The 24,402-nt window shown below is 53.9% G+C and overlaps 5 protein-coding genes across 5 annotated transcripts; 2 read left to right on the top strand and 3 right to left on the bottom strand.

Annotated features, from left to right (window-relative positions):
* Nucleotides 1-2,379: 2,379 nt before the first annotated feature.
* On the bottom strand, nt 2,380-5,151 carry CTRU02_213710 (heat shock protein hsp98; the record flags this gene model as incomplete). Its single annotated transcript, XM_036729954.1, has 1 exon — nt 2,380-5,151. One exon carries the CDS (start codon nt 5,149-5,151, stop codon nt 2,380-2,382), a length of 2,772 nt encoding a protein of 923 aa, XP_036578216.1.
* A 651-nt stretch (nt 5,152-5,802) lies between these two features.
* Nucleotides 5,803-6,899, top strand: CTRU02_213709 (mitochondrial 54S ribosomal protein mL67; the record flags this gene model as incomplete). Its single annotated transcript, XM_036729956.1, has 2 exons — nt 5,803-6,006; nt 6,147-6,899. The coding sequence occupies 2 exons, from the start codon at nt 5,803-5,805 to the stop codon at nt 6,897-6,899; spliced, it is 957 nt and encodes a 318-aa protein (XP_036578217.1).
* A 405-nt stretch (nt 6,900-7,304) lies between these two features.
* CTRU02_213708 (uncharacterized protein) lies at nt 7,305-8,844 on the bottom strand (the record flags this gene model as incomplete). The annotated part of the gene is made up of 3 exons (XM_036729957.1): nt 7,305-7,445; nt 7,616-8,149; nt 8,668-8,844. 3 exons carry the CDS (start codon nt 8,842-8,844, stop codon nt 7,305-7,307), a joined length of 852 nt encoding a protein of 283 aa, XP_036578218.1.
* Nucleotides 8,845-12,045: 3,201 nt separating this feature from the next.
* On the bottom strand, nt 12,046-13,235 carry CTRU02_213707 (chorismate mutase prephenate dehydratase; the record flags this gene model as incomplete). The annotated part of the gene is made up of 3 exons (XM_036729958.1): nt 12,046-12,917; nt 13,014-13,074; nt 13,143-13,235. The coding sequence occupies 3 exons, from the start codon at nt 13,233-13,235 to the stop codon at nt 12,046-12,048; spliced, it is 1,026 nt and encodes a 341-aa protein (XP_036578219.1).
* Nucleotides 13,236-19,654: 6,419 nt separating this feature from the next.
* Nucleotides 19,655-22,410, top strand: CTRU02_213706 (MAP kinase kinase kinase ste11; the record flags this gene model as incomplete). The annotated part of the gene is made up of 2 exons (XM_036729959.1): nt 19,655-20,071; nt 20,122-22,410. 2 exons carry the CDS (start codon nt 19,655-19,657, stop codon nt 22,408-22,410), a joined length of 2,706 nt encoding a protein of 901 aa, XP_036578220.1.
* Between the last annotated feature and the right edge of the window lie 1,992 nt (nt 22,411-24,402).

Raw genomic sequence — 24,402 nt, 5'->3', positions numbered from 1 at the left:
CAGTATCCAATGTTTCCTTGACATACTACGTCGTAATTCTACTATCGCTTCGTAGCCTACTGGGTGGCTACCCGCAGCCCCCTCCCCGATTTAGCCATGGGAGGAGCTGGCCTTCCCCTTGGAAAGCACGCTACGGGGACTTTGGTGCTGGGGAGAACCTACATTCCCAAAAAGTCTAGCATTTGTTACTGACCTTTAAGCTTTTACCGTACTGACGTCTGCCGGACGGGTAAATGGTAGAACAAACTACGGTCCGACGTGTCCATCCCAAGGACACCTGTCCGCCGAGAAATGGTTTGTTGGTCTGGTTGGTGGCCAGGCTTTCATCCATCCCGTCCTTGTTGCCGCCCTCAAACGTCTAGGATTGACAGAAAAAGGCATCTGCCATCGCAGCTCTTGGACCTGGACTTGTCGTCAAACTGCTACACCGATAGCAGCTCATACGAGCATATTGATGAGAGACTTTGAATCCCCTTCTTCTGCACCAGGCCGTTTCATCGACCCCTATTCTGTGCCGCCCCCCCACAGGTTGTGTGTCGATGCTTTACGCCTGCGGTTGAGAGCAAGGGGGCCCTTCTCCCCGTTCACGTACACTCCGTTGTCTTTTCCATCGGACATCGGACTTCATCCCCTCTCTCTCGTCCCAGATTCAGGACGAAATGTCCTACGCACATTGTCCATGTGCAACACGACACGGACCTGACCAGCCTCAACTTTACCGCCGCGGCCTCCGTCGAAACTTGCGCCAGTGCCCTCTTCCGCCACGTCCGTCCTGCCAGTGACGCGTTCCGCTGCGCAGTTTCAATGCATTACCGCCTGCGGCATGATCGGTCGGTCAACGCCGCAATAATCGCCCGCATCACCGAAGCGGCTCTTATTCCATCTTCATGAAGGGATCAGCAACCGTTCCAAGCTCATCCTGACCTGGCATGCAACACTGGGAAAATAGTCGATTCTCCGGCACTTGACGGAGCAATCTATCCCCTCATGCACTACGGTCCCATGCTTGGGGATGGGGGTACGGGCGGGCGCCACAGCAGGGCCCCCTCTCCTTCATTCGCCTACTGCCCCGGTTTCTTGGGTGAGGCTCAGAGAGGGTGACAACCGACAAACCTCTCTGTCGGGGATCCCCCCTTCCCCGACCAGGGCGATCACTGGGGTCGCGACAGGTAAAAATAGCATCGCAACCATTGCTGGACTATCCAGCCATCCCACCTAAATTTTGCAGATCTCGCGCGCATTGCATTTCATGAAAATTAACAGCAAAGCGAGACTGCCATGTACAGTCTGGCGTACAACAAACAGCGTTACTTAATTCAAACATAAGAAACCAAACAAAGAGTGTGTTTTCAAGTCGATTTCGGGACGGCCCCCAGTTCAACAGGGCAAACGAGCCACAAGTATGGATTAACTTGGTAATGAAAAAGCCACTGACAAGGTAATTAGGGCGGTCAGGTTGATACTCCCTACCACCACACGGCTATGCATCGACCTCTCAAATACCAGCAAGCTGAGCCCTTGTATAACGGCTGCGGTATGTTATGACAAATAGCTCCAATGTTGCCAGCGATCAAAGCCAACCTCTGGCGTGAGAAAAACGGCGCAACTCTGTAAGAGGACCGGTTATCTTGACGTTGCCTATACAAACAGGCGCGTGGAGTGGCATTCAGGTATGCTTCTGGTACTGCATCTAGAGTGATCCAAGACCGCCTCAGTGCTCAACTCGAACTCTATTGTGACCTTTGCCAACTAAAAACGTTTGGAAACAGAAGTTGTCTTGTGTATTTATATAACATTTAGCATGTGACTTAAGTCATGAAAGCAGTTGAAATACTCACGGTCGCCATAGTAGAAGAAAAGGAGAACCCCCAGGTTTTGAGACTCGATTTTTTTCCCCCCTATATACTTAAGCGGAAAGTCGATGGTATAAAACACGTCCTCTTGTAGAACCTTGTGTCAACTAATCAAGCAAAACGCTTAGGGAGATGTGACACGCTGAAGAGGCAGCCAGGTATTGCCGTGAGGCTGTAGATATCTAAGTTTATGGCATTCAGCCTCACTTCTCTTTTTTATTTTTTTTTTCTCTTCTCCTTTTCATTCTTGATTTCCTACTTCTTTTTTCATCACTTTTATTTCCGGTAATCATGGTCACTCGTGGTCACATCACAACTCAACAAGAGACACGCATTATTATTATTTTTTTGAATTTTTTTTAATTTTATTGAACTTTTCCAAAGTTCTATACACTTGGTATGAAATACTAGTTTTACCTAATTCCCAATGCCCTTAAACTCCATAAACAATGCGAACCTTACATTAACCCATTAATCCATTAAAAGACCCATGCTTCATGAATCATTCCGTTTCTCTATGCACTCCTTAATCGTAAATGTCCTCATCCATCTCGTCAGCAACGAGCTCATCCACGGCGTCATCCTCGTCCATGTCTTCGTCGTCGGTGTTGAGCTCGCTGTCTTGGTGGTTGGGCAGGACGGTGATCCTGCCATTGATAAGTTCCACGCGGGCGGTCTCGCCATCGCGGACATTGCCTCTCAAAATGAGAATGGCCAGCTTGTTGAGGACCTCCTTCTCGATCAGACGAGACAACGGACGGGCACCGTAGGCAGGTGAGTAGCCTGCGTTGCCCAGGTAGTCTTTGGCTTCCTCTGACACGTCGATAGTGACCTTGCGGTTGTTGTCGGCCAACCGCTTCTGGATCTCCTGCAGACGGATGTCGACGATCCTGCGAATCTCGCGGCGGGTGAGCCGGTTGAAGATGACCGTCGAGTTGATACGGTTGAGGAACTCAGGCAGGAACCAGTTGCGGAGAGCGTTCATGACGAGCTCGCGAGTGGTAGCGTCGACCTTGCCCTCGCGGTTGGTAGACTTGGTGAGATATTCGGCTCCCAAGTTGGAGGTCATGACGACGATACAGTTCTTGGCGTCCACCACACGGCCCTGGCCGTCGGTGATGCGACCATCGTCCATGAGCTGTAGGAGGACAGTAAGGATCTCCTTGGCCGCCTTCTCGACCTCATCGAAGAGGAGGATGGAGAACGGCTTGCGGCGGAGAGCCTCAGTAAGCTGGCCACCAGCATCGTGTCCGACGTATCCGGGCGGGGCACCAATCATCCTGCTAAGAGCGTGACGCTCCTGGTACTCGGACATGTCGAAGCGGATCATGGCCTTCGAGTCATCGAAGAGGAACTCGGCAAGGGCCTTGGTCAGGAGAGTCTTACCGGTACCCGAGGGACCGCAGAACAGGAAGCTAGGTGGCTGGTTGGGGTTGCTAAGACCAGACCGCTGCAGGCGGATGGCGTTGGAAACGGCCTGGACAGCTTCCTTCTGACCAACAACGATCTTGCCGAGGTGCTTCTCCATGTGGATAAGCTTCTCCTTCTCGGTAGTCTTGAGACGGGTGACGGGAATACCGGTCCAGCGGGACACGATCTCGTTGATGTGGTCGGAAGTGACGACATCAGTGACCATGGCTCCGTGGTCCTGGCCGGTGGCGTTGAGAGCAGCGTCGGCCGCGGCCTTCTTGGCCTCGAGCTCCTTGATGACTGCGCGCTGCTCGGGGATGGCGCCGTACTGGAGGTCGGCAGCCTTGGCGTGGTCACCATCATTGATGGCTTGCTCAAGACGCTTCTCGAGGTCGTCGAGCTTGAGCTTGGCCAAGTGAATCTCCTCACCTCTCTTGATTTCAGAGAGGTACTTCTGTCTGAGAGGCTCAAGCTCCTCCTCAACGTTCTTGGCATCCTTTCTCGCCTGGACCAGACGAGTCTGGGACGCCTCGTCCTTCTCCTTCTCCAAGGCTGCAATCTCAATCATGATTTGACGCAGCTTGCGCTCAAGAGAGTCAATGATTTCGGGTTGCGACTCTCTCGCAACGCGAACGGCAGCCGCAGCCTCATCGACCAAGTCGATGGCCGAGTCGGGAAGTCTGCGGGAAGTGAGGTAGCGGCCGGCAAGGTTGGCGGCGGCTACGAGGGCGTTATCGAGAATGGTAACACGGTGGTGTCTGTCGTATCTCTCCTTGAGACCACGGAGAATGGAAATGGTCTCGCCGATGCTGGGCTCCTTCACCAGCACCTGTTGGAAACGGCGCTCGAAAGCGGCGTCCTTCTCGATGTACTTGCGGTACTCGGCGAGGGTCGTTGCACCAATGCAGTGCAGCTGACCACGGGCAAGCATGGGCTTGAGCAGGTTGGCAGCGTCCATGCCGCCCTCGCCGGAGGCACCAGCACCCATAAGCAAGTGGATTTCGTCGACGAAGAGGACGATCATCTCCTTGGAATCCTCGATCTCCTTGAGGACACCCTTCATCCTCTCCTCGAATTCTCCGCGGTACTTGCTACCGGCCACCAAGGCGCCGACGTCAAGCGACAGCAGCTTGCAGGCCTTCAGGTTGTCAGGTACGTCGCGGTTGACAATTCGCTGGGCCAGGCCCTCGACGACGGTTGTCTTACCGACACCGGGCTCACCGATGAGGACGGGGTTGTTCTTCGTCCGGCGGGAGAGAATCCGCACAACTCTGCGGATCTCCTCCTCTCGACCGATGACCGGGTCGATCTTCTTGTCGCGGGCCATGGCCGTCATGTCGATGGTGAACTTGGCAAGGTTCTCGTGCTCCTCCTCCGTATCAGCGTTCTTGCTATCCACCCGCTTCGTGCCACGGATCTGTGAGACAGCATCGTGGACCAACTTCGGCTTGGGGATGTTGGCCTCCTTGAGAGCTGCCTGTATCGTGTGGTCCTCAGCGAGGGCCTGGATAAGGTGGTCGATTGCAATGAAGGTATCCTTTTGGGTCTTCTGAAGGTCCTGGGCCTTCCTCAATACGGCGTGGAAGGTCGGCGCCACAGAGACCTGGTCCGGGGGTGGGTCTTGGCTCGGCAGGCGGACGAGCGTCTTCTTGAGTGCTCTATCGAACAGTTGTGGGTCGCCGTGGGCGCGCTCAATGACCTGTCGGAACATTGAAGACGTCTGGGGCGGAGCATTTTGTTGATCTTTTGACTGATCTGCCGGAGGGTCGAGCAACGAGACTGCTAGGTGTACGGGGAGCAGTTGTGAGTGTGCGTACTGCTCGGCGAGGGCCATGGCATCCTGCACGGCCTTCTCGCCTCTGTCGGTGAATTCCATTCGTGAATTCATGTTGACGGTTGTTGTTTCTTGTGGTGATTAAGAGAGTGTTGAGTTGTGTTGTTGTATGTATGGTAGGTAGGTAGGTAGACGAAGCTCAGAAATATGAGACTTCAAGTTGAAGAGTCTATCATCAACTGGGGTATCTTTCTATGTTCAGAATTAAGCTTGATGAAGAAAGAAAAGGCTACTTGCACAACGGTTCTCGACGCTGAATTTATGCTTGGAAAGTGAAGCTCCTCTTGGGTGTAACCAAGGAAGTGGGCCGTAGAATCGACTGATCGAGAGTTGTCTGGTAAGGCCGGGAGTTGTAGGGCAGCGACCAGAAACTTGTGGAAGTTCCGCGACGTCACTGGAAGCCAGTGCACCACCGAGCCTAAACCGCGGGGTCGCATTGGGCGCGGGTCCGTCAGCGCCCCACGCCGACCAATCGCGATAACGATAAGTTATCTTATCTAATCTCTCGTGGGGTGTGGCTTTTTCTCAAAAGTCAGGTGACTCTGTAGCACCAGCCACATCTCTCAGCCACGCCTCTCGCGCGCCCTGGTTCCAAAGCTTCGGGAAATTTTGCAAGGTCAAGCTGCAACGAAGCTCGAGGGGACGACGACGAAACCGACAGCGACATCGCCGGTGACAACGCGACGGCGCACGCAGAAAGCGAAGATGAATTCGGTTCCGGTCTTTAGGTTTTCACAGCTGTCCTTCGGCGTCTCCCGGACAAGCATACGGCATGGCCACGTACAGTCGCGCCGCAGGGTGCCTCAGCCTGAGCTCACCAAGTTCCCGGAGGGACACGGCGAGCAGATCTGGGTCTGGAGCCACCTGACCTCGAACCAGGTCATCTACTCTCACACAAAGCAACTCGACGTACGTTTACAATTTCCCAAAGTGCCATTCGGGCTCAATTGCAACCCTCAATGGGGTTGGGGACGCAATCGGGTTCCTGATGTCGCCATGCAGCTTCTTTGTATCACGATATTAACACGTTCTTTTTCTTTTGGTCACAGTCTAACCGCGCACTCCGCCAACTCCCCTTCAACGGAAAGAAGTCCAAGCCCGCAAAGCTCCGCCGCGACTACTGGCAACCATTGGCCCTGATCCAGCTGCCCAAGGGCGCGGGTGCGGCAGGCCAGTCCGTCTTCCAGAAGCTGCGTGAGTTCCGCAGGCTGCACGAGCTGTGCTGGGACGACTCCCTCCTTTTCGCCTCCAATGCCACCGAGGCGAACCCCGAGATCGAGACGAAGCGCGTCCGCGGCCGCTTCGAGCGTGGCCAGGCCCTGAACGACCAGCGCAACAACGCCATCGCCGACATGGCCGCCGTCCTTGCCGGCATTGGCCGCGGTAACCGCCTGCACGTGAGCCCCAAGGAGAAGGCCCTGCTCGAGCAGGGCGTGCCCTTGCTGGGCCGCAAGTGGTCAAAGATCCCCCCTGTGCCGACGGCGGCGGTGGCCGGTAAGAAGGGCAAGGCCGAGGCCGCGAGCAAACTCGTCGAGGGAGCCGCGACAGAGACTGTCGCCGACAGTGAAGGCAACGTCGTCGAGGTCGCCGATGGCCCCGACGAGCTTCTTCCTGCGACGATATACTGGGCCATCGACACTGACCGTAACTTTGCGGAGAAGTGGTCCGACAACGTCACGCACGACCTGTTGGACAACGCCGTCGAGCTGACGGCGCAGTATGAGGCGGAGGTCGTCGAGCAGAAGGAGGAGATCGCCAACAGCCCGGTGATGGATTACAAGGTCGTTGAAGCCAAGGCATAAACGGAGAAGGGGGTAGATAATACGTCCTCCTGATATCTAAGTTGGCTGGGACCAGTCATGTCACGTGGGATGAGAGGAATGTGCGTGTGTGTGAGGATTGTACATTTGACAAAAAAAGGACGTTGTTGTTATTTTACTAGTTGCCATCCGCAGCCCCTTCAAAAGGTTGGCTGGGCGGCTTTGCCATGTAGACTACTGTACCAATACGGTTACATGAACCATGATAGACCGAAACCCCTGAGAGAAAAAACCCATTTCCCTGTTTAAAAAACATGAAAAAAAAAAAGTAACAATTTAAAAAGAAAAAAGACCCTGTAGACCCTGGAACAAAATCGTAATAGTGCTCTTTTGTCATCAACATCATAAAAAAAAGGGAGGAGGCGCCAACACAGCCCAGGTTGTCAGTTAGACGCGGATAGCAAACTTCTTGAGATATTCGTAATCCTTGACGTTGGCGTCGACGCACTCGCGGATCTCCTCGAGACCCTTGTCGCCGAACTTTTGCTTCCATTCGGCTTCCTCGGACTCGCGAGTGATGACCTTTTTCTCGCGGGGAATTAGCATCGTGCGTAGTACACACGGTCGCCGTCCAGCATGCCCCGAGGTGGGCAAACCACAAAAACGGCATTGGGGGAGAGAGAGGATTCCAACGGATTTAGGAAGGAATAGGGCAGAGGCTGGAAAGCAACTAGTGCGGGGGGAATAGGGTGACTTACATGGGCCTTGTTGCGCGGCTTCAGCGAGGTGCTGCCGAGGGCGTCCTCGTGGAAGCCGGTCCACTTGGCAAACTTCTCCTGGGCGATCTTGGTGTCCTCCTCGCCCCAGTTGAGCATGTTGTCGGTGAAGTCGAGGCCGACATGCTCGCAGTAGGCGCGGATGATGCCCTCGGGGTTGTCGAGCAGGTCGTCGGCGTCAACGACCATGAGGTTGTTCTGGTCGACGATACCCTCCTTGACGAGGAAGTCGAAGAGGCGGCGCAGCTCCTCGTAACCGGCCTCGCTGGGCATGAAGTTGAAGAAACCGGTCATCTCGTCCAGGGGAGGGACGGTGCACCGGTAGTAGGAGGGGATAGAGCGGCGCGGGTGCCGGATGAGGAACGTCCACTGAAACTTGCGGAGGGTGTCGATCGGCAGCACGGTGGGGTTGCCGGGCTCAGGCACGGAGCCGACCGAAGGAGCGATAGCGGCCTTGCCATCATTGGGAGGTAGCAGGTACTGCGCCATATCCTTGACGAAAACGCGCTTGTTGCCCTGTCATTTTGTTTTTCATGTTAGCGGCTGATGGGACCGATTCCATGCATCTCTTGTTTCTGGTGATTGAAAGCTGGTTGGTTGATCGAGGGGGGGATATTATGGGAATAATCCACTACCAAGACTGCCCGCTGAGGCTGGTGGGGTGTTTGAGGGAGGGAAGGGAAGGAAAGGAGGGGGGGACGCAGTAGGCACTTGGTGGCTGCTCCGCAAAGCTTCCACGGTCGCTCGACAGACCCGCCACAACCGACCGAACTTCAGCTTAATTCAATTGGGAATTTCGAGAAGCTCTGTTTGGGGGTATCAAGAACCTCTGCGATTTAAAATTTGATCGATTTTCGATGGGGGTTGTCAAGTAATGGATTGATGGGGTGAAACTGCCATATTTGCGGGTTGGCAGAAGCTCTGCAACCCCCAAAAACAGGCACAGGGGGGGTAATAGTAGGTGGTAGTGGTAGTGGTGGTGGGCAGCAAAATGCGATCGGATTGCAACAGAAGGGGGGAAGATCAATACTAACCTCTTTACCAGCGGCCTCAATCTGCTTCAAAACGTCGGCGTATGTCGTTCCAGAGAAGCCAGACTTTTCCCTTCCGTCGGCATCATTCTCAAAACGCTCTCCCATACGCTCGGGACCGTAGTAGAATGCATCGCCAAAAGGCTCATGGACACACGCCAACTTGTCTCGGCGGGCCATGAAAACCTGTAGAAGCAGCACAACACCAATCGTCAGCTAAGCTTTTTTCAACCATTACGGGCAGACAGCCAGCGGTAGAATAGATTCTGGACGAGACACAGCAAAACACCATTCGTCCGGGTTGCTTCCACACGATTCAGGACCCTGAACCTTGTTTTCGCAGGGCCGGTCGATTGCGTGCTCACCATCCTGTCTCTCCATGTGTCTGTCTTAGAGGGGAGTTTGGGAGGGGAAATTGGGGGGTTTAGGAGGGATTTGGCGTGCGGTAAGCATTGCGCCAGCAGTTTGCTTTCAGGGAGGTTTACCCTTTCAAAGGCTGTAGAGCAGGCCCTGGGGTGGGTCGCACAGAAGATTGGCTTCGAAGGCGTGATAGCCATGATGAAGCACCTCACCACGAAGATGGGGAATTTACTATGGGAAAGATCGAATAGGCGCACAGAGACAGGGCTGCGCGGGCGGGCGGAACAGGGGATCCGGAAGTTGCAGAGCTTCGGGGAAGCTGAACTTGCAGCAAACACTATGCGGACCGGACCGTTGTGAGAAGCTCTTGTCGTCGAGGCTAAACAACAAATTGGTGTAATGGGAGGAATCGTCAATGTCGACAGTACAAGGTATCGATGGCGAAATCGAGAGAGAGGAATGGGGGAGGGAACGAGAGGTGCGGGCTTTTGGGTTATAAATTGTTCACCAAGTCCCTTCTTCAGCTCAGCTGTCTTCTAGGTTGCCCGAAGCTCTGCAACTCGCCATTGCCGCCGACGGCCAGTCACTCTTTTTTCTGCCCTTCACACGCAATACGTTTGCCCGTCCCTTCTTTCCTCACACCTTCACGGCTTCACGCCCTCCCCCCTCGTCTTCCCGACTGCCTTAGCCGACAGCCGGTTCAAGAAAGTAGCTACGTAGAGAGTCCATTTGGCTGCGTATCTTGTCAGTCTGGCCACAGATCATGGAACGCCCACCCCTCTTTCAAAACCAAAGATTCCCACTCTCTCTCCCACTTCGGGTCCCTGGCCTTGTGCCTGTAAGTCACTCGATAAAGCCCAGCGTATGTACAAGAGAGGTGGGATCAAAGTACCGAACCCAGCTGCGGCGCAGGCAAAAAGTACGACTGAGTATGGGCAAAAACGTCCTTCGACACATGTCGACGAGGTACCTGTTCCCGGAAACCAGACGGTTCTCGCCTGGTACCTTGAGGCGCTCTTGTTGCGAACCTTGTCTTACTACGTGCACTACACGTCATAGCACAAGGACCTGAGCCGACACAGTCCAATTGCACCTCAGCGCATCTGCGCCCGGCAACGCTAGGGTCGGTGCCGAGTGTTGCAAGCCCGCTTTTGTCGACTAGGATGAGAGTTGGAAAAACTCTGTACCAAACTCTGAGCTGCAGGACACTGAAGGAGAATGCAGTAAGAGTAAGGGTAAAAAGAAAAAAAGAAAAAAAGGAAAGAAAAAAAAAGGGTAAATGCGGGAAACGGTGGGGTTTCCTACTGGGATTCCGCTTGGAATTCTGCTGAATCTGATGGGGTTTTGCATGCTAAATACAGGGCAAATGGAGACATTCCGCGGTGGAACGTGTGTCGATGGGTGGATATCGACTCCAGCATGACTATTCCAACAGACTCCATCAGGCAACAGAAATGGCCGTAATGGTAAGTATTCTGAGAGGCCTGGGCCACCCTGTTTTCCCCTTGCCTGCATTCCACAACTCATCGCGGGACATGCTCGGCATCTGCGCTTGTAACAAGAGCCAGCAGGCAAGAAAGAAATGGGACAAACCCATCAGTTTGAACGGGGAACACACAAGAAAAAAAGCGGCCAGTTCCGTCCAGGGTCCTCTTCGATGCCCATGTAATGTGCACGTAATGGACGTGGAGTTATCGGTCCACCATGGAAATGTTCCCTCAGCGGAACAACCCATTCTATCAACAAAGAAGATGAAGGGGGGACCGTCAAAAGGTCTAGGTAATATGTGGCCGACATAGGAGCAGTAAGAAAGGGAGGGAGGGGGTGGTTGGCAAATGTGAGTGACATGGTTTTGGTAAAATCCGCGCAACACTTGCAGAGCTTCTGCAAGAGCTTCTGCAAGAGCTTCGGCAACCCCCTCAACCAGTCGCGCTAAAGTTGCAGAGCTTTTCCCCCTCCCTCTCCCCTTTCCTCTTGCCTGCCTCCCTTACCTTACAGAGCTTCGAAAGGAAACCTTGCCAGCTAGTTGAGCTGAAGTAAAGGGGTGGGTTACTATCCCCTTCACACCACCTATCTCCGCGCCGGGTTGCCGTAGAGCATAGAAGTTGCATGCGGCTTGGGACGGCCTCCTCCTTCGTTTATCTGCCCAGCCCCGCGGGATGGGCGTTGTGAGACACATAGGCACGCGACCAGCTTTCGTTCATCTTGAGATATCATCACATGTAGCCGTAAAAGTTGATCCGTCGGTCCTCCGTCGCTTTTACTCTTCCAACAAAAACCACTTGCGGAATGTAAAATGACACCTCATCCGAGCCGCTCTCTCTTACCTTTTGACTAAGCCCCTCCTAAGCTGGGTGGGATTGTCGGAGGGCCTCCTTTCTGGCTCTGATCAGGTTGTCACAACGCCACCACTCGCCGCAAGATGGGGAGAGAAAAAAAATTCTCTTAAGAAGCATCCATCACGGAACCAGGGGTAGCAGAGAGATAGAGAAAGAAACAAGGAAAAACACACAAAACACCCCCTCCCAAAAAAAAGCCTCAACAAGTTGCCGAGCTCATGGGGGGGGGAAAGAGACTTCCACGGCGGCACTCGCTGTTTCCATTACACAATGGCTAAAAGGGGTGGGAAATCCCACGCTCCTTGTCGAGCCCACGACGTACCTCTTTATCTCGAATAGACATAGCTTCAATATCGTCAGCCACTTCAGCCCTGTCCCGTCCAATCGACTTCCTTGTGTGACACCGAAAAGCGCCCTCAAGGACCGAAAATATTCGCGGGTAGCCCTGAAGCATGTTCAGGGTCTCAGGGGAGGGGTGCTGTTGCTGCTGCTGCTGCTGCATCATCAGATGGTCTCGCCACCATCCCGACATCCACTCAAGTCCCCGAAGCCGGGCCATGCGTCGTGGGGGTTTCCCGGGTGTCAAGAGGAACTTCGGGGAGGCAACAAAGAGAGAGAGAGAGAGGAATAGAGAGAGAAACTTTTTGTAACGGTGGGTAGTCAAAACAAGTATCGCCCCCTTTCACGATCGCTGGTCCTCCCAGCTCCCTAGCCACCGTAACTTCTCCGCCACCTGAGCCACCCCTTCGAGAGCCCCCTTTACCCTTCCCTCGGGGTCTTGGAACCTGTGCCCCTCAAACTCGACGAAGAAGACGTATGTGAAAGGCCCCGTCAGGCTCGGCCTGCTGTTGATGCTCGTGAGGTTGAGCTTGAACTTGCGGAAACACTCGAGCACGTCGGCCAGCGCGCCGGGGGCTTCGTGTGGGACCGTGAATGACACCATCGACTTGGTTTTGCCCCTCTTCCGCTCACAGTGGTCCGGCATCTTGCCCTGGAGACCCTTGCGGATGATGAAGAAGCGAGTCGTGTTGTCCTCGCGATCCTCAATGCTCCGCGCCAGCACGTCGATGCCGTGCATGCGCGCGGCGATCTCACTCGAGATGGCGGCGCTCGTGCCTGTCTCATCCATGGACACCAGTTCCGCGGCGCGGCTCGTCGAGCTGACGTCAATGGCCTCGATGCCCTTCAGATATGTCTGGAGGAAGGCGACACACTGGCCCCAGGCCTGCGGGTGCGAGTACAGCCGCTGGATGTGCTTGAGACTGCACAGCGGTTTGGTCCGAGGCTTGAGTGGGTTCGGGTCCGAAGCTGTCGGTGTGCAGGCACCGGAGCCGTCACCTGGGCCGGTCGCGTCATCGAGGGCACGGGGCGGGCGGCGGCCGACAAGGAAGTGGTGCACGTCCAGGTAGATCTCACCGCAGACCGATAGGTCCGGGTACAAGCTGTTGCGGTCGGCGAAGTTGTCAAACGAAAACACCACGGAGCCATTCGTCGAGTTCTCGACAGGCACGACGCCAAAGGCGACCTCTCCGGCTTGGACGACCTCGAAAATGTCTGAGTCTCATCAGGAGTCGGCTCTCGGAGGGGGCGGCGGTGGAAACAGGATAGACATGGTAACGAAGCAAAGATGAGGTAGGGAAGGCTACTCACCCGTGATGGTGACTACCGGCCTCAGGTCCCACTGGTCCTCAGGAAAAGCCTGCAATGAAGCCTGGAGACATTGTTAGAGGATAACTCTTGCGCTTTCCATGCGATGTATGTGGTTCAGGTTCGTGATACCTGGTGAGTGTACGAGGCCTGGGGGCCCAGGAAGGCCACCAGCGGCTTGCTGCCACTTGCATGCTCTACCGGAACCTGAGACGTGTCACCCATGGCTCGAGATCTCTCCTCCGATGAGACGGCCTTTAAATTTCTTCGTCTTCTTTTTCTTTCCCCGAGTTGGTTCAGTGCGAGGTCGGTAAGTGGCAGATGAATTGATGGCTCATCACAAGTGTCGTGGAACTCAAGGTGTCTATTTTCGTCCCCGGGTGGCGGCGTCAAAGTAGCACCACCTACGGTCGATCAACTGCACATACGTTCCTCGTGATGTCGTAAATACGAAGCAGCTTCATTTAATAAGCCCGTACTGTCTCACTGGCGAGCATCGACGGCCGGAGCGGTGGTGGTGGGTTTGTGGTTTGATGAAAGAGGTTGAGCAAGCCGTACATCGGAGGTTGAGCGACTGAGTGGGCGCCCCTGTTGGAGGGGTTTTTCGCGGGGCACGGGGGAAGCTCCACCCGCAGTTAGGATTGTGCAAGAGCCCGCACCGTTATTTGCACTCCAGGCCAAACTTGCGCGAGTAAGACGGGGACAATTACGACTGTCTCTACTTTGGTCACGCCAATACGAAATACAATCATGAACATATTTAGTTGTAGCCAGTGATGAAAAAAAATACGGGAACGTCATCTGATAGCACACACTTGTCTAGGCCAATCATTGAGAAGCTCTGATCCGACCCATCAAACGCTGAACTTTCGAATCACCACCCTGAATGGCATGCCGCTGTCGCCGCTCTACACACTGAAATGGATAAAGGGAAAGAAAAAAGATCAGCATAGTCGCACGAGTTGTCAGCTAATTCGATCCATTGCCTCTTGCACCTTTTTGTCAACCCCATCTATGCAATCGCCCCAGCAGAGACAAATGCTGTCCTGCCAGGTGTCATCCGGATCAATATCTGGCGGCAGCGGCTGGCCGTTGCCTCTTTTACCCTGTAGTCGGCCCCGAGGAAACAGTCATATGCCATCTTCTGATACCTTCTTCGCGGAAGCCCATCCACTCCGCCAGACGCACCGAGCCCCTGTTGCCGGTGTGTACGTGGGCCTGACAGAGCACTTCCTGACAGAGCACTTTAAGCCCCCTTCACCAGGACTCTTGAAAGCCTCTTGGAACATCAGCCCGACGGCATATGTTGTCACATGCGTGCGCTTGAACTTGGGGAGGATGATAATACAGCTGATTTCCATGCATCGGTGAACAGTCACCATGATAGCAAAAAAAAAAAAAAGAAAAAAATCCTGCCCGCCAGCTTACCTTCCTCATCCTTCGCCGATGGGGATCGCGTCCTGTCAATCATGGCACATGTCATCATGCCTAGGTCGACCTAGGATGCGCCCTCTACGAAACCGAACACGAAGTCGTCTACATCATGATAAGGACCCCGGATGGTATGAGAATAAATGTCCAGATGTCCAGCTGTAGACTCGATATGCCTTGCAGCATGACGGCTAAGCATGTTACAAATACCACAGCTAGTGAGAATCATCAGCCACCGGGGTGACATATGTGCCCGAAACGGCGTAAGTTTCGCTCTCGCATTGGCAAGTATTTTCACCGGGAGACAGAAGTTGTGCGCGGCGTCTATGGTGGAAATCTCGGGCTGTCGGTCTTGGTAAACGCTGAAGTGAAGCTACGCGTGATTGACAGAAAACTCTAGGATTTGGGCCCGGAGCGAAACCCTGGGGCGTTGACCGAAGAATCCGGAGCTGCGGGGTTCGAAACACTGGTTGAGTCACAAACAATGGTGACTTATGCGTACGGCGCGGTGTCATCGTAAGCGGACAATTCGCCGTCAACAGCCCGTTCCTCGGCAGCCGAAACTCGATCGGTTGAGGCCGGGACTGAGTCCGACAGCCGACCGTGCGGAGACCGTCGACCCTCCCGACATGCCGAAAGCCTATTACTACAAAAAATGGCTGCCGGGCCCTGACAGATGATGTATCGGTGGCGGCGGAGTTCTGGAGAGTGCCGAACTGCCTATCCTGGTTTTCACTTTCGCCTCCACCCTGGCAGGTGTTCGTCACGTCATGTCCTGCAATTTTAGTAAACTTTTCCATATACATTAGTGAAAAGCATCAAGAAATGCCCCCTTTGGCCTTCTAGACAAGCAAAAAATCTTGGTCGTTCTGTGGTACGAGTCACGAGTCACCCCAAATGCAGGGGAAATTGGTTCAGTCTCATGGTTTAGAAACAGACATAACTAATAATACGAGCAACGACTGGTGTTGCACACACTCTGCTGGTAGTCGCAGTCTCATATGCTAGTGTAAACAATCACACAATCATCACTCCATTTTGCTCGGGCCTCGCTTTCGGCATCCGAATTGCCCTCTACCAAACTCTAGAGCCAAATGAGAAGGATTGTCGCGAGAACAGGGCGCGTCACGGCCTCGCGTCTTGTTTCTGCCCATAAGCTTCCGTCCACGTGGAATTCGTGGAAGTGCAAAGTCGCACAGGCCAGAAATCCAGGCAAACACGCAAAAATTGCCAGGGTTCCGTCTGTGATGAGCGACAGGAAGGATGGTGAGGTGCCGGCGCACCGGGAGACGCTTCCCACAAGCCGATCTCCGTTGGTCTGCAGGGCAGCTTGGGACGAAGGCTTTTTGGAGGGTTGGGACTGGGTATGCAAGGAAGATCTTGCAAGGTTTCATGTTTCAGGCTGGCTGGCGCCCGCTCCGACCAGGCCTTCTAGGCTTCATTACCTGACCAGGTGGCCGCATCTGGTGCTCCTCTTCAGAGTTCAGCTGAAGGGAAGCTCTTTTCGATGTAGTGTGAAACGTTCAAGGTGCATCGTCAGTACACATCGTGAATACCGTCAGTCGAGGAGTCATCCTCATCGTGGTAAACGCCAAGCCCTTCTCTGCACGGTGTCCCCTCTTTCAGGGTGGCGACTTGACGATGATCGGGCCATAAGTTATTTGCTTCGCGTGACTGCCACATCCCCACAGTCGATGCTAAGCAGGAGAAAGTATACGGAGTAGATGGCGATGTGCAAGCCCACTAGATTGTACTGCACGATGCTGTGCGACTGTGGCATAAATAGTTGCAATTTTTTGAAAATAGCATCGTCAGGGCAGTATTCCGCCTGATACTGTTATTTCGCAGGCCATGGGGAAAAGAAAATAAGAAAAAAAGCAGAAAATGTCACCATCTGTTTCCGAACGCGAGGTCACCTATCCGTGCGTCTCCTTCCTCAACGCCGTGCCATGCAGGTTACATGGCGGCTTGTACGAAGGAGAACGAAAAAAAAAAAAAAAAAAGTCAGTAGGAACAGTAAATGAAAGCAAGTCATGATTGGCCAAATGTAGGTAAGAGATGCCTACTGAGGCTCAGGAAAAGACACGAAGCCGGGATGATCCACGAACACACGACTTCGAAAGTAACGGTGAGCGTTCTCCCCGCAGCTAAAGTGTCAACAAGCTTAGACTGGCGTTGTCGTGTTAATCAACCTGAGGACGCCAACGCCGAAAGGTTAGCAGAATTGTGCGCCCAGCCTAGCCGAGCCAACGTGCTTACGTCTGGAGACTAGGTGTCAATGGTGAGCGCATCATAGGACGGACGTTGGCGCCCAGGAACTCAAGGGATGCAGGGCAGCGGAGTGGGTGTCAAGATGTGCGACACGACTGGTTTCAAGCGAGCCAGCCCTTGAGTGAATGCGGTCCTTTAGAGCCAATCACCAGCAGACGCGGCCCTATCATACTAGTATTTGCAACCATGGCGAATCCTCCGTGGGCGTTGTCTGGCTCTACAACGGCGTGTTTGCGAGTGCGTTGTCCTCAGCAAATTGTGGATTGATTGTGCGTGGCATCCTTGGATCACCGTTCACGATGGTCGGTGGCGATGCTCCCCCTAGCAGAAGGAAGAAAGTCTGGTATGGCCCTCAGGTTGGATCGGCCTGAAGATGGATCACGGGGTCAGTGTATCTCCAGTCAACGGACAAGGCGGACTTTGTTGGTGGTCGTCACTGTCTTTGGTCGTTTCCCCCTTCACCCACTGATGGTGGAACCGGCGGAGGTATCATCGCGGCGGGGACCCTCTTCTGATCTAGGCGAGACGGCCAGACATTGCGATTTCGGTTGTTGTTGATGTTTTGGCTGAAAGCTCCCGGTTGCGATGGAGACTTCCAGGCAGCTGGGTGATGTTATTGTGGGGGGGAGCTGGCAGAATCCCATGCCTTATGGCCCATGCCATGCCGACAATCGTGGGTGATCGTCTCGCCTGTCGCGGCCGATAGCAAGGAACAGAGTATCGCGTACAAGGTATATTCGTCTGGTCAAGTTTGATGATCGCGGCTGGGTAGATTGACGACAGGACGACGTCTGCGTTACAACAACGGCGTATCTACTATTTTCGCATGGCCCTTGCTCCGCCCTTCGCCGTCCGCCCTCCGTGGTATGGCCGGAGCCGTCGTCGAGGGACAAAGATAGAACTTTTCTTTCTATCTTTGTCGTAGCTTAACAGTGACAGCAGAGGCGTTGAACGGTGGCTGTCGGAAGGGCGCTTGAGTGCCTTTTAGAGAACAACCTCGCACCAGCAAGGGGCGTGAAAATCCTAGAATAGCAGTGTTCACGTAGGGCGGCGCATTTCAGACTCTTCATCAAGCCGCCATTGTACTAATTTGAGAACGAGGTGATGGGTGAACTCAGATGTCCAAAAACGACGTCGATAACGCTGCGTTCCTTCGGCTTAGATGGCTTGCTATCTATTACCAGATCCGGGACACTCTCCTCTGATGACTCGTGGTACTAGGAGAGAGCGTACAGAGGGTCGTGATCCTCAAAATGTCGCCCGGTTGGAACCATCAAGGAATTGATTAACTGTCGCATGGAGCTATCTTGGTCTTTTGGTGCAGTGGAAAACGCGGCATGTCAGACTAACGGGGATTGGCGGAAAGGGGAAGTGGTGCTTGGATGCATTGAGCTGGGCAAATTAGATGTAAAATGGTACGGCTGAGTAATTCCTCAGGCACATTGGACTCTGGGCGGCAGCAGCCTGGGGAAGCGTGTTTCTGCTTGATGGGAGGTTCCCTCAGTTGCAGCGGTATAGCGGCAGCTTTGGGGGGGACCCACCTGGCGGTGTTGGTGGGTGGTGCTATTGATGCTCTGCAGAGCCAAAGTTTAGGTGGGGACGTGCACCCTACCCTGCTTGAGCCAGTTTCATCAAGCCGCCGCCGTCGCTTTACCCTTGCAGCACCACACACCCCCTTCAAGTGGATGCTGCCAAGGGCCAAGGCGAGCGACTAGGGGTCTCCATTACCATCATGCTCGGGAAACACGAGAAAAGAGAACGCCTACGGACTCTATCCGTGAGTCTTCAGTACGGATACACTGTGGCGAACAGAAGCCAGAAAGATCAACGGATGCAAATCTGAAGAAAAGTCCACATGAATCGAGTGGTAATATATTGCCATGTTACCGCCTAAACGGTCCCACTCTGCTAGCAGGTCAGGGCAGGGCATGGCGCTACAACAGCACAACGAATGGCCCCGAGGAAACCGGTAAACGGCCGCTCGATAATGTGTTATGTACTATTAAGGATGCAATAGAGATACGAGAGACAGAGAGAATGAGCAAATGAGTTTCCACTCTGCCAGAAGCTCTGTTCCTTCATTCCATCTTAGTCTTGGACAAAGCGAACAGACGCTGCAGGATCACTGGGAGGACAGTGCGGTCCGTTGTGTTTTGTAGCTCTGCCGTCCTTTGTAACCCATTGCTTGCTTCAGTGGTACCACGCTCATTGCATTGGGTTGCTTTCCTTTCACGGCCTGCTGCGACAGTACACGTACACACACAAGACTCACAAAGGAAGCACGGGAAGCTTATGGCTCGCTTCTAGTATCTTTTTAAACTCAGGCAAAGATGCCTCCCGCGCCCGCGGCGGCCGTCTGAGGTTAGGGGAAAGGATCTCTGGGTACCTTACCTTAAGCTGCGGCACAGCTGGGCGTCTTGGGTACCCTCCTTGGCCTCGCCCTGTCCTGTACCTTACCTGAGGCTGCTTGCTGACTAGGTCGCCCATACTTTTTCCCCCCCAGACACCCCCCCTACAGCTTCCCTGCACCCCCAAAAATCCGTCATTAACCCTTCTCTCCCTCCTCTCTTTCCCACCGGCCGGCGTACCCGTAATTCCACACACGACTTTCGTTCTTCCAAATTCTCTTCTGCTGCAAGGACACAGCAGAACCAGACCTTCGCGGTCCGGCAGTGAGAGGCCAACATTCCGCACAGCGAGAACCTTCCTTCGTCTATATCCTCGATAATTCGCATTCCTCCCCCGCCAACGACTTCACATCAGCCTATCCGGCCCCCACGTCTCGTTCCTTGTCTCGGGCACCTGCACTGTTTAACGGAATCCTCTCTCTCGGCACAACGCGCTCCAGGAGAGGCAGCTGAGACAAACCCCGCGCGAAGACACCACGATAGTCATTTCGAACCCAGTCAATGCTTGTCTGAAATATTTAAAACTTTGCAAAGATGGCAATGCTGGCTCCCAAGACCGCCGCTTTTCCGGCACCCCTAAACACCAACAACCCCATGGTCCCCAGCGTCTCGGCCGGCGGCATCCCGCCCTCGAGACGGGCGCCCACAATCCAGAACCAGTCTACCTCCTTCGCCAGCCCGACCGAATCCGAATTCTCCGACAGTGATGGCCCCGATGCCGTCAAGAACTGGGACGAGGACAAGGTGTGTGAATACCTCAGAAGCGTAAAATGCGGCGAGTACGAGAAGCTCTTCCGCAAGAACCACATCAACGGTGAGAACCTTCTCGAGCTCGACAAGGATGTGCTCAAAGAGATGGGCATTGAAAAGGTCGGCGATCGCGTTCGCCTGTTCTTGGGAATTAAGAAGTTGAGGACCAAGGCATACGCGAACCAGAAGAAACGAAATAGGGTAGGTCATCGTGAACCCCCGATTTGTTGACAGTTGCTGACGCACAATAGGATTCCTTCGGCGGACTCGAGCAGTACACGCCATCCTCGGGCGGCTCTCCGCGGCCCTCTGCAACGAGTGCCCGGACCATGCCGACTCCGTCCCTCAACAAGCGGTACTCGAGGCAATACGACACACTGCCCATCGAGGGCACGTCATCTTCCCGCCCTACATCCCCGCTACCCAACTCAGATGCCATACGCCCATTACGTCCGCGATATGGACAGAGCCCCGGCTATGCAAGCAACGCCGGAGCTTCAGCCCCCCAGACTGGCCGATTGGTAACTTCCCATACGAGGAACAACTCCAGTATGGATGGTTCACTGATGGCCGGCCTACCGCAGAATCAGGATGTCATTCGTGTCATTTCAACGGGAGGCGTCACTAAAGTTGTCAAAATTGCCGATTGCAATACGTGTGAAGAAGTTATGCGAGTCACCTTGAGGAAATTCGCTTTGCGAGAGGACCACGAGAGAAATTACTGCTTTTGGGTACTGGCCGGCATCGAGCCGGATCCCAACCAGTGCAGACGACTTGGCGACACAGAGCTCTGGCGCATCATCAAGGACCAGAAGCGCCCCGAGCGCAACCGTTTGATATTGCGCCGCGTGCCTGCCGGTGAGCCGGGCATGCCCGAGCTCGAGAGAGCCGCGGGCATCGCCATTGAGGAGGCACAACAGAACCACAGCCGGGCACTTGAGAGCGTCGATAAGAGAAGCCAGATGAAGGTACAGAAACTTCTCGGTGAGAGGTGGAACGATCAGCTCCAGAGCCCCTTATCCCCTGTCTCGTTCCATGACCGAGAACGCAACGTTTACAACACTGTCAAAGAACTGGAGCGCCCGGCATCCAACGACGGCCCTCGATCGGGCCCACGGAGGAACAAAGGAACCCTGCGATCCTTTGGTGGTCTCCGACCTCCCAGCGAGCTTATCGCTTCTGATCTTACATCCTACTTCCCTGACCACCCCAGAGAGGAGATTGATCGCACTGCCCGCCTGTCCATGAGAAGGTCTACTCGCATGAGCAAGGTCAACAGTCGACTTAGTGTAGCTAGCAACCTAAGCTTTGCTTCCAGCATTCAGGATGCTCCTCCTATTCCTACAATTGCCGATAGCTGGCTCAATGCCTCGAACAACATGGCCAAGCCGCGATCCGGCCTGCGCACCACCCATGCCTTCCGCGACTCAGTCGCCTCATCAATGCTTGACACTCTCCAGGAGGAGTCTCCCGTCGAGCCGAACCGCAAGTCGTACGTTTCGTTTGCAGACAGCTCTGACGGTGCTAGTGCCGCTGCCCTGAGCGTTACGGATCCCGACGGCAACATTACAAGACGGAGCTATTTCGATGCTGATGGCTCAACCGGATCCGGATCTCTTAAGGATCTCGCTCAGGCACTCAACGAGGATGGCGAGGACGCGGATGAGGAACTCGAGAGCTTCCTCGCTGGTGAGTCCTGGTCCGACGACAAATGGATGAAGGGAGCCATGATCGGCCAGGGCTCGTTTGGTTGTGTCTACCTCGCTCTGCACGCCGTCACTGGTGAACTCCTGGCGGTGAAGCAGGTTGAGGCACCCGCTCCTGGTGCCAACAGCCAGAATGACGCACGCAAGAAGAGCATGATTGAAGCCCTTAAGCGGGAAATCAGCTTGCTCCGCGACCTTCGACACCCGAATATTGTTCAGTATCTCGGTTGCAGTTCGTCTTCTGATTACCTCAACATTTTCCTGGAATACGTTCCTGGTGGCTCAGTGCAGACGATGCTCAACTCTTACGGCGCGCTGCCTGAACCTCTCGTCCGTAGCTTCGTGCGCCAGATTCTTACCGGTCTGTCGTATCTACACAATCAAGACATCATCCACCGAGATATTAAGGGTGCCAATATTCTTGTCGACAATAAGGGAACTATCAAGATTTCCGACTTTGGCATCTCAAAGAAGCTTGAGGCATCCAACATCCTCAGTGGCGCCAACAACAACAAGCACCGTCCGTCGCTTCAGGGCTCTGTATTCTGGATGGCCCCTGAGGTTGTTAAGCAGACGTCGTACACCCGCAAGGCCGACATTTGGTCTCTTGGCTGCCTGGTCGTAGAGATGATGACGGGCACCCATCCTTACCCTGACTGCAGCCAGCTGCAAGCCATCTTCAAGATTGGCGGTGGCAAAGCTGCCCCCACGATTCCAGACCACGCGTCAGACGACGCAAAGACATTCCTTTCGCAAACGTTCGAGATCGATCACAACCTGCGCCCAAGTGCGGATGAGCTCATGCTCAGCCCCTTCCTTACGCCCATCACATAAATTGCGGCGGCGCAACCGATACCCCTTCTCTTCTCTGGGCTGCGGTGTCATGTCTCTTGACGACATGTAGCGCAGTCCTTTTTGTATCTATTTTTCTTACAACCCTTGAAAACCTACGTGCCCGAACCGTGGCCCCTATACCAGAAAGGAGGCAGTCAACTGTTTCTGTACGTGCGAGTGGCCGCTGGAAGGACCCGACGATGAAGCATGAACATGGTTGGGCTTTCTTCTTCTTTTTTTTTTTTTTTCCTTTGGTATTTTTTATATCACGCATGGGCTGGCGAAAGGAGAGGTGAAGCTTTGGCATTTTACGGGTGCACCAGGGCATGAAGTAAGAGTGTATAATAATATCTCAACGACGAATGAACCAAGACGGAGAATAATGAAACTTGAGTCAGCAGTATCAATCTTTTTTTTTTTTAAAGTAACCTGTGAGTGGGCCATGAATGTACTCAATCGAGCAAATGTGACTTGGGCTCAAGGCCCAGTCATGTTAAATGAGATCATCACCCCATGACATTTGTGTCAAGAACAGCGAGCCACATGATAGCCTATATGGGCATCGCCCATGTCCCGGCCATTCCGCCATGCGAGAGAGACTCCGTTTCCCAAGCTGTCAGTAACATTTCCTCCGAGGCCAAGCTTTACTTCATCTCTTAGTAATTACCCGTCAATATCAAACAGCCCCAAGCAGGACATTTCAGCCCTTTTCGGCGATTAAACAGCGACCGTTTTTAGCCTTCAATATGTGCCCTATCTGTTTGGTCAGATTCCTTGGGGCCTTATTTCATGTCTCCATTAATTTGTTTTCCTCGGAGCCTTAACGACATGAGTTGCGGTAAAGATTGGTCTTTTCATCGCCGTTGCTACGTCTCGGCTGTTTGTTTAAAATACAGATCGGCGCTCAAGCGGGTGGGGCTTTTTTTTTTCCCGTGTTCGCGAGTGAGTCGGAAAAGGTTGATTTGCTGATGCCTTTGCTTTCTGCGGCGACCCCTGTTCTTACATGGCCACTGCTGTTTGTGCCGGAGTTCCCTCGTCGGACGGGGGCAGCACGGCAGTCGCGTTCCGGTTGAGGAGGAAGCACACCGCTGCTGCCATGTGTGAGTCTTGCGGGAATATCTCCGGGGTTTGCAGAGGGCAGGGAGGGGAGGGATGACAGGCAGAGAGAGACTTGGGGGCTTCTTTAGAGCCTTTATTTTACGAAGTGAAAACCCAAGGTCCGTTATCTATTTGATCAAACGGATGGTTACCCGTCCCACGGCGTCATTCGCAACTGCTCAACCTGGAGAGAAGATCACCTAGAACCACACTAGAATCTTCGGCAGAAGGAAACGAATAAAAAGACTAACTTTTAGCCTTAAAGCTTCGTTTACCTCACATCCAAAAGGGTCCGTTTGGTTCAGAGAAACTAGGTTACAGAAGATCAACACAACGGACCACGAAAGGCCGCTGGCCGCGCCCGCCGCGCGGAGGATCCCGACGCTATTCCCGGGGAACCACCGTAGGTTCATCCATTGAAACACGATCGTCCTGTCAATATACCTGTCAAAGGATAGCTCGACGTCACAGGAGATTTGACAGCGAAGTTTAGCAGGGGGGGTTAGGGGAAGTTAAGTCTGTGGGGGGGCCGTTTTCTGTCAGGATTGGAAATGAATGGTCTTGATGAAGCGCATAACCTAGCCTGTTCCGTGGAGAGCAAGGTTCCTAAAACCGGGTTGGGCTGCATCTTTGGTGAAACGATCTCGTCCGCGCTAGTATAGGAGTGAGCAGTATTAGGAAAGAGAGAGAGAGAGGGGGGGGGGGATGTTGCGAGGATTGATCTCCAGGTATCACGGTTTCTACTGTCAGCATCGATGCCTGTCTACTACGCAACCCCAGGGGCCACGGTCGGCAGTTGCCTGCTTTTTCCTCCTTCTTTATGCTTTCCCCATCTCTTTTTAGTAGAGAGAATTAAGCCTGACATCCTCCCCGTCCGTAACTTAAATTACGAGT

The sequence above is a fragment of the Colletotrichum truncatum genome (assembly GCF_014235925.2).
Source record: "Colletotrichum truncatum strain CMES1059 chromosome Unknown Contig_0010, whole genome shotgun sequence".
In the NCBI taxonomy this organism is placed as follows: Eukaryota; Fungi; Ascomycota; class Sordariomycetes; order Glomerellales; family Glomerellaceae; genus Colletotrichum; species Colletotrichum truncatum.
The sequence above is the reverse complement of the archived record's forward strand: the minus strand, read 5'-3'. Positions and strand labels throughout refer to the sequence as shown.